General features: G+C 42.0%; 1 protein-coding gene across 1 annotated transcript; it reads left to right on the forward strand.

The window, feature by feature from the left end:
- Positions 1-413: 413 nt before the first annotated feature.
- On the forward strand, positions 414-3,473 carry LOC141845428 (cation/H(+) antiporter 15-like). The gene is made up of 3 exons (XM_074733485.1): positions 414-617; positions 724-1,797; positions 2,370-3,473. Exons 1-3 carry the CDS (start codon positions 414-416, stop codon positions 3,471-3,473), a joined length of 2,382 nt encoding a protein of 793 aa, XP_074589586.1.
- The last annotated feature ends 5,960 nt before the right edge of the window (positions 3,474-9,433 follow it).

Genomic DNA, 9,433 nt, shown 5'->3' on the forward strand with positions numbered 1-9,433 from the left:
CTCCTTTCTATGACTGCCATGTCATCTACATCGCCCGCAGGCGCCCGCATCAATATGCAATCATATTTTTTTATGTAAATTAATCTCGTGCAAGGTGAGCAAGAGATGAGTTAGATGGGACCTTTGGATCCTGAACCCTGCACACATCTTGTTGTTAATTTACTCGATCTATTTTGAGGATGAGTCCAGGCAATTTGCTGCAATTAATGATCTACAGGGCCATATATAGTTCGTCGTCGACCATGAATCACAACCTAATTTCATCTCCCTCGCTGGTCATCGGCGCAACTGAATTCTCTGTGTATATATTTAAAGAAGAAGAAGAAGAAGAAGAAGAAGAAGAAGAAGAAAAAAGAAGAAGAAGAAGAAGAAGAAGAAGAAGAAGAAGAGTAGCTGCCTCGTCTCGCCTCGCCATGGCTCAGCCCATGGTCAATCAAACCACCCTGGATCAACTCTCCAGGCCCGCCTTCTCCTATGGCTTCTTCTACCACGAAGATCCCCTCCGAGACACCACCTCCCTCCTCCTCCTCCAATTCTTGATCGCCGTCCTCACCTCCCGCTTCCTCTACTTCCTCCTCAGCCCCCTCAACCAGCCTCGCATCGTCTGCGACATCATGGTATATATATATATATGTAATTAATTATTAATTGAGAGAAAGAATTCATTAATGTAATTATGATCGTCTTCTTGTTCTTTCTTTCTTTCTACGTACGAATTTGTAGGGAGGTATGATTGGGAGTAGCCCGAAAATTCTTCTCCTCCTTTCTTATTTACGCATTCCGGCGATGAGCCAAATGGCGGATTCGTACCAGACGACTCTGTTCCGGGACGACGTGATATCGTACACGCGCCTCCTGGCGGCCTACGGAATGACGGTCAAGTTCTTCTTGATCGGGGTGAAGATCGATCCCACCCTCGCTTGGCGATCGGGCAAGAGGGCCGCCATCCTCGGCTTCTGCAACATGGTCATACCTTTCCTTTTCCTCCTCGCGCTCCGGTATCCTTACCTGAGGATGGCGCATGCCAAGGGAAAACACTCGACATTCATCGATGGCATCGGCGACCCGGAAATCTTCCTCCACGTGGCGGCCACGGTAGCGGCCAGCTCCCCGCCGGTGATCGCCGACGTCCTCACGGACCTGCGCCTGCTCAACACGGAGCTGGGCCGCCTGGCCATCTCCGCGTCGATGGTGAGCGAGATCACCCGGTGGTGCATCTTCGCCGTCTACAGGGTGATCAGCACGGCGAAGAAGCGTCACAGCTACGCGAAGGCGATTCAACAGGTGGTCGGCACGGGCGTCTGCATGATCTCTCTGCTTTCGCTGGTGCGGCCGTGGGCTCAGTGGATCGTGCGGCAGACGCCCAAGGGCGGCCGCGTGGCGGAGTGGCACATCCTGGTGATGTTGCTGGCGGTGCTGGCCATGGGCGCGCTGGGCGACGCGCTGGGGCTGGGATTCCTGGATGCTCCCATGGTCATGGGGCTGCTGATACCCGACGGCCCTCCGCTGGGGATGGCTCTGGTGGAGCAGCTGGAGCTCTTCTCCACCGAGCTCCTGCTCCCACTTTTCTTCCTCGCCGTCGGCTACATCACCAACTTAGACCGCATTGTCAACGTCCACAAGATGGCGTTGATGCTGCTGTACATCTTAGCGGGCCACGTCGTGAAGACCCTCGTCTCCGTCGGAGCTTCCTTCTACTACAAGACCTCCATTCACAAGGCTGCCATTCTCGGCCTCATGCTCAACTTCAAAGGCTTGGTGGAGCTCATGGCCTACATCGACATCAAGGGCGACCAAGTAAGTTAATTACATATATAATCAAATTGATTTTATACATAGAGAATTACTACTTTGCGCTCTTCCTCGTCCGTGACTCGTGCGCACCGTCCCGCTTCCGCTGCCGTCGCCGTCTCGTCCGGCCACCGCCGGCCGTCGCATCATGCCCGATGGAAGTGCCAGTCGCTGGCGCACCGCCTGACATCGGATTCCGGCCGGATAGTGGCCAGAATCTTACGAATTTGGTCGGAAACCACTGAATCCCACCGGACGGTCCTTCCTCGACTGGTCTCCGGCCGCGATTTGGCTGGAAACCGGCCGCGATTCGACCAACAGTGGCTGCCAGCGGGATTCAATGGTTTCCGATTAAATTCGCAGGATTCTAGCCCCTATCCGGCTAGAATCTGGTGCCGAGCGGTGCACCGGCGACTGGCACTTCCATCGGGCGTGATGCGGCCACCGGCGGTGATCAGACGACGAAACGAGAGCGTCGGCAACGGTGATGGGTCGAACGGTGCGGGGAGCGCAGGATGAGGACCGTAGGGTAGTATATTGGGATTATACAATTATTCATGATCGAGTTTTGTACTTAGAAATTTGCGACGCAAACGTTTTTTGCTTTGGTGATGTCCATCGTCACGGCCACCGGCGTGATCTCGTGGCTGGTGGCCGCCTTCTACGATCCCTTGAACGCTCGGCACGCGGCGGGGTACCGGGCGCTGCAGCACCTCAATCCGGAGGAGAAGTTCAGCGCCGTGGCGACGATGCTGAACGAGGACGCGGTGCCGGCGATGATCGACCTGTTCGAGGTGTCGTCGTCCGAGACGTCGGCGGGGCAGCGCTCGGCGTGCATCCACGTGCTGCACCTGACGGAGATGAGTGGCCGAGCCAACTCCGTCCTCGTCCAGCACAAGAACCGCAAGGGCGAGCTGGTGAACACCAACCAGATGGACCGCCTCCACAACGCCTTCCTCAACCACGAGAAGAGGAAGGAGGGGGCCGTCTCCGTGTTCCCTTACACTGCCGTCAGCCCCTACGCCACCATGCACCAGGACATCTGCTCCCTGGCCTTGGAGAAGGGCGTCCCCTTCATCGTCGTCCCGTTTCCCAGGTGCGATTCAGGAGCCAACAATGAGATCGAAAAGGCCGCTCGGAACATCGTGCCCCAGGTCATTTCGCAGGCTCCGTGCTCGGTGGGAATCCTAATCCACCACGGGCTGACGAGCTCGAGGCCGCTGGTCTCGGAGCAGTTCCGGTACTCCGTCAAGGTCCTCTTCTGGGGCGGCAACGACGACCGAGAAGCGCTGACCTACGCCGCGCGGATGGCGCGGCACCCCGGCGTGTTCATGCTGGTGACGCGGTTCCGGCTGCAGGAGGAGGCGGCGGAGGGGAAGGACTTGTCGTGGGATGACGTGATCTTTAAGGAGTTCGCGAGGGAGACGGCGGGGAACGAGCGGGTGACGGTGGAGGAGGTGGCGGCGAAGGACATCAACGATACGGTGGAGGTGATCAAGTCGATCGGGAGCGAGTGCGACCTGGTGATGGTGGGTCGGGTGCAGTGCGCGGAGTCGATGCTGGAGGAGACGCTGGGGAAGTGGATGGAGACGCCGGAGCTGGGGGTGGTCGGCGATATGCTCGCCTCCAACGATTTTGTCAACTTCTCTTTCTCTGTTCTTGTTGTTCAGCAGCATGCCTGAGAAAACATGTGTACTCATGATCATATCAATGTCGATCGATTTCTCTTCTGCCAACTTAAATTCTACGACAGATTGCATGCATGCTACGGAGGGTAGTAGAGCGCAAACGATTAGAATCGAATAATATAAAAATATTAATATTTAAATTCAAATTCATATATATATATATATATATATTTAAATTTGATTTGAAGTTCAAAAATATCAATAATTTTGAGCAACTAGATAAATTAGAAATTTGAATGGAAATAATAGAGGTGAAAAGAAAAGAAATTCCATTGTGAATGAAATTGTAGTCCCACATGGCCTCTCTAAGGCGGCCCCACACTTCCTGAAAGGGGGTAAATCACGGGGGTCTTCGCCCAGTAATAGTAGCGCCAGCAAAGGTGAGACAATCAACAGGGCATTTCGTACCCACTAAGAATCGACCCCAGGCCTATTGGTAGCAACACCCTTGCAGGAACCATCTACGCTAGCCCGCAGTAGGGTGAGGCCATATTGGAGGAAGTTGTTGTAGGACTGGTGTGCGGGCTAAAGGAGGGTGAATAACACATCTGTCGTTCATTCATTCTTTCACGTTCAACAACACTGCAGGGTAAAAGATTGATCGAAGAAGAGTTATTATTGTGGTGCACATTGAGGCCTCTTATAAAGATGCTTCCGGGCGCCCAGATCTCTTTCCGAGCACTCTGATTTGATTCGATTCGATCCAATATATTTAGTCTTTATCGGGGTCAATTCTTCTTGATCCGAGAACCTGGGCTATCTAGGGGCACCTGGACCATCTGGGTGCTTGGAATAACATCCAAGCGCCCAGATCTAGTCAACTCAGATTTGACCTGAGTTGATCTCAGACTTAGTTCGGTTGTTTTTGTTTGCTCCTTTTATGCTTCTTCAGTCTTGCTTCCAACTCTTGATTCCTGTAAGACAAGCATACACACAAATAAGCAACCTAAACCTAACTGCAGTCTGTCTGACCTAATAGACTTACCTAAGCCTTACCCTGTAGGTCTAACCTACTAGGCTTACCCATGCCTAACTTCCAATTAAGACTAGTCACTTCCATAGGTAGACTTCCCACCTGTCAAACATTTGATCATCCTTAACCTGTTTGGACTTTTCCTTGCCTAACCTCTAGTTAGGACTAATCACTCGATAGACTTATCACCTGCCAAACATCCAGTCACCCTTGACCTGATTGGACTTTCCCTTGGCTAACCTCCAGTTAGGACTTCCTGCCCAGCTTCACTCACCAGGATTTCTGCTAGCCTCCAATTAGGACTTCTCCTGTCTAGCCTCCAACTAGGACTTCTCCTACCTAGCTCTCCAACTAGGACTTTCCTTGCCTAACCTCCAACTAGGACTTTCCTTGCTCGATCAACCTGACTAGGACTTCTCGCTAGTCTTTTGGTCAAACTAACCTGGCTAGATTTCACTCACATCCAAATATTAGGTCTTGTTTGAATCAACCCTTGGTCAAACTAACCAGACCTAGGTATATTGTCAAATATCAAACCCTGAGGACAAACTAGTACTCCTTGCACCAACAATCTCTCCCTTTTGATGTTTGATAATTTCTTAAGTTAAATCTTGGTCAGGGTTTAACAATCTGAGAGAATTCTAAATTTTTAACTTAAGTACCTTTCTCCCCCTTTTCATACATGAAAAAGTAGTTATTATTGTACTAACAATAAAGGTATTTTCTATGGTCACAACTTAGTCTAGATAATTCTTGAAAGACTATAGTAGATTTCAAAAATAATTTTAAAATGATATTTTAAAAAAAATTCAAAATAAGTTTTGAAAGAATTTTTTAAAATATTTTAAAATAGTTTTTCAAGAGAGTTTTTAAAATAATTTTTGAAAGGACTTTTAAGATATTTTAAAATAGTTTTTCAAGTGATTTTTAAAAGAGTTTTTAAAGATATTTTTAAAATAGATGATTTTGAAAAACTATTCATTATCCTTTTAAATCAAAATCTTCCTCTTTACCTGATATGTCCTTATGGTCTCTTTGTTAATCACAAAGCACTATGTGTCTTAGGGTTTGATTCAAATTAAAAGAATAATTTAAGATAATTTTAAATATAATTTTAAAATAATTTCAAAGATTTTTTAAAATATTTTCACGGATTTATAAAAGATAATTTTGAAAGAGTTTTGCTCTATTAATTTGGACCTCCCTCTCAATTTGACATTTTCTTAGGGCTCCTTGTTACCCACAAGGTAAGCTCCCAATGAGTCTAAGAAGTTAATTCAAATCAATAGAATAAATAACTTATAATTTTTTAAAAAGCTTTCAAAATATAATTTTTTATTAAACTTTTAATTTTAACTTCCCCCTAAATCTGACACTCTCTTAGGGCTCCTTGTTGACCACAAGGCAATCTCCCTATGTGTCTTAAAGGTTGTTCTAAGTCAAAAAATCAATTTATAAAATATTTTATAAAATATGAATTTTCAAAAAAATATTTTCAAAATAGGTTTTTCAAGTAGTTTTAAAAGGTCTTTTGAACATAAGATCTTTCAAGAATAACCTCCCCCTCAACTAGACACTGTCTTAAGGCATCCTTGTTGACCAAAAAAAATTTCTGCCTATGTGTCTTAGGGTTGTAGATATAGTGTTGACGTAAAGGTTTTGTATCTAAGTATTGGTCAATCAATTTTTAAATGTATAGAGTTTTGAAAACTTTAGCATATAAGTACACTCAACAAGTATGGATCTCAAGTAAATATCAATTTTTGAAAATAGCTTTACAAAATAGTTTTGTATTTTTTGAAAAATATTTTCAAAGCTTTGTGATTTAATAGTCCTTAACATCTCACTCATTCTAAGTGTCTCAGTACATGACATACAAGGGTTGCCTTATGAGTTTTATGAGATGATTTGTCAATTTTATCTTTATTAATTAGGTTAAGTTCTAATGAGTATTTGACCTTATGTTAGATTCAGATTTAACCATTAGTTAGTTAAGTTTACATTTCAAAAATTGAGTTCCAGGTCATGGCGAGGCAAGGGTCTTCTTGGTTATCAGAACAACGACCACTTCCTTAAATAAAGTCTTTTAAAGAAATTATGCCCTTAACTGACTTCTTGAGAATAACTAGTCTAAGATGTGGCGAAGTAACTTCAGTTAGTTCCACTTAGTTAAGCAAACCAAGTAAGGTACTCCTTACCCCACTTAACCACCTAGACCAAACTTCCCTGACATACTATCATCTCGCCCAACTCTGGTACTATGTTGGGCAAGTGTCAAACAGTCATTCATCCTTAACTAACCGTTCTAAGTTAAGTAAAAATTAAAAATGATGACATGATAATTATGTGCATAAATAATAAGGCATATGTATGTACATAGTATGTATGAATGAGTCAATCAAGGTAAATAATTTTTAATTTCTAATAATATATTAAATTCTACATATGATACCTTTCGTGTGAACTCGTAAATATGTCAACCCACTTTAACACATTTTAAATTTTATTTAAATTTTATTTTATTAGGTAATATTTTAATTAGTTTCATAATTATAAGTATTTTGTTATGATTAAGTTGATGGGTTTTAATTATATTTGTTTGAATTATGTTTATTTTAATTATATTAGTTCTAATTATGTTTGTTTGTTTGAATTATTAATTTATTTTAGTTTCATTAAGTTATATTCTATAATTAAATGAAACTTTATGATAGTTAATTTTATTATTTAAATTTAAATTTTTAAAATTTAAGTTTGGCTTGTTAAACTTAATAGATTTATTTTCTTAAATTTTAGGATTTAATTTTAAATTATTTTAAATTTAATTTAATTTTTAGAGTTATTCATCGTTTCATAATTAAATGGTACATGATTATAATTAATTATATTATTTAAATCCTAATTTTTAATATTTAAATTTGAATTAGTATTTTTAAATTTTGAAAATTTATTATAAAAATTTTTAAGATTTGATTTTTAATTTTTATTGGTTAGATTATTAATTTTAAAATTTTCTTGGTAGATTTTGAATTTATCTTACTATTTAAATTATCTTGATTATTTAATTCTGAGTTATTTATTAAATTTAAATTAATAGATTTATCTTGATTATTATCAATTTTATCTTAGTTGGTTAAATTATTAAATATTTTCAGATTTATTATATTAGTTAGATTTAAATTTGTTAATTATGGATTATCTTGGTTGAATCGGTTAAAGAATTAGTCCAATTTCTTATTTATTTGAATTAAATTTAGATTAATTAACTTTGAATTATTAATGATTATATTTGTTAAATTAAGTAATTTTGTATTTTTTGAGCTACTCAAATTAATATTTTTATTAATTAAGTTAATATTATCTAAATTATCGACAAAAGTAGATCTAACATGCAAAACCCTAAGGGTATTATCATAAATAAATGAATTTATTGAAATTGCATCCTCTAATTCCGATTTTGCCTTCATCTTCTTTTCTAAGCACCAATTTTTGTAATGTCTGCATTTCTGGCACTTGAAGCGCGTAATGTGCTTTTTGTATCACCGAACTCCTGGCATCGGTTGCTCCTTTACCATCGGTGGTGTCGTCCGAGTCTGATGAATAAGATACTGATTTTTATAATGTCCTCTCTCTCTGCACTTAAAATAGATTATATAAAATTTGAAACAAATATTAAAAATTTTACCTTTCTCCTCCTCCCTCTTTACCTTCGTGCTCCCGTGACGGTTAGTACAATCAAGAGCAAACATGCTCTGATACTAATTGTAGGACTGGTGTGCGCGGTAGAGGGGGTGAATAACACGTTTGTCATTCGTTCGTTCTTTCTTACAATCGTGTAGGCTGTTCTAGAAGTCCTCGAGCGTAGCACACCCTTCCTGGAGCTTTCCTAGTCGCACGACCTTGACTCCATTAGCGTTCAATAGCACCACAGGGTAAAAGATTAGTCGAAGAAGAGTTATTGTTGTGGTGCATGTTGAGACATCTTATAAAGACGCTTTCGGGTGCCTGGATCCCTTTCCGAGTGCCTCGATTCGATGTGATCACTTCGATCTTTATCGGGGCTGATTCTTCTTGATTCGAGCGCCTGGACCATCCGGGCGCTTGGAATAACATCCGAGCACCCAGATCTAGTCAACCCAGGTTTGACCTGAGTTGATCCCCAAATTGGCTCGGTTGTTTCTGTTTGCTCCTCTTATGCTTCTTCAGTCTTGCTTCCAGCTCCTAGTTCCTGTAAGATAAGCATACACACAAACAAGCAACCTAAGTCTAACTGTAGTCTATCTGACCTATTAGGCTTACCTAAGCCTTACCTTGTAGGTCTAACCTACTAGGCTTATCCGTACCTAACTTCCAATTAAGACTAGTCATTTTCTTGTCAAATATTTGGTCACTCTTGATCTGTTTGGACTTTCCTTTGCCTAACCTCCAGTTATGACTAGTTACTCGGTAGACTTATCACCTGCCAAACATCCAGTCACCCTTGACTTGTTTGGACTTTCCCTTGCCTAACCTCCAGTTAGGACTTCCTGTCCAGCTTCACTCACGAGGACTTTTCCTAACCTCCAACTAGGACTTTAATTGTCCAGCCTCCAACTAGAACTTTTCTTGCCTACCTCCAACTAAAACTCTTCCTACCTAGCCTCCAACTAGGATTTTTCTTGCCCGATCAACCTGATTAGGACTTCTCACTAGTCTTCTGGTCAAACTAACCTAACTAGACTTTACTCACATCCAAACATTAAATCATGTTTGGATCAATCCTTGGTCAAATTGACCAGACCTATGTATATTATCAAACTTCAAAACCCTAGAGACAGACTAGTACTCCTTGCACAAACAGTTGCATGGTATTATGGTTGGTTTATAATGTATCACATGCATTGAGATTATGAATATATGCAAGAGAATAGACTCTCTCTCACACATGGGCCCGCAAGGGTGCAAATCCAGGGCCTAGATTATATTGAACTAAATTGGCTCG

This window comes from Curcuma longa, chromosome 14 (assembly GCF_044706935.1).
Source record: "Curcuma longa cultivar G26 ecotype Majalengka, Jawa Barat chromosome 14, ITB_CL_G26_1.1, whole genome shotgun sequence".
In the NCBI taxonomy this organism is placed as follows: Eukaryota; Viridiplantae; Streptophyta; class Magnoliopsida; order Zingiberales; family Zingiberaceae; genus Curcuma; species Curcuma longa.

What these genes read in the sequence shown, in the direction of transcription:
- LOC141845428 (XM_074733485.1), top strand. Translation starts at nt 414, where the DNA reads ATGGCTCAGCCCATGGTCAATCAAACCACCCTGGATCAACTCTCCAGG. An exon ending in GCATCGTCTGCGACATCATG is followed by an intron (nt 618 to 723) that starts GTATATATATAT and finishes ACGAATTTGTAG; the next exon opens with GGAGGTATGATTGGGAGTAG. An exon ending in TCGACATCAAGGGCGACCAA is followed by an intron (nt 1,798 to 2,369) that starts GTAAGTTAATTA and finishes TTTTGTACTTAG; the next exon opens with AAATTTGCGACGCAAACGTT.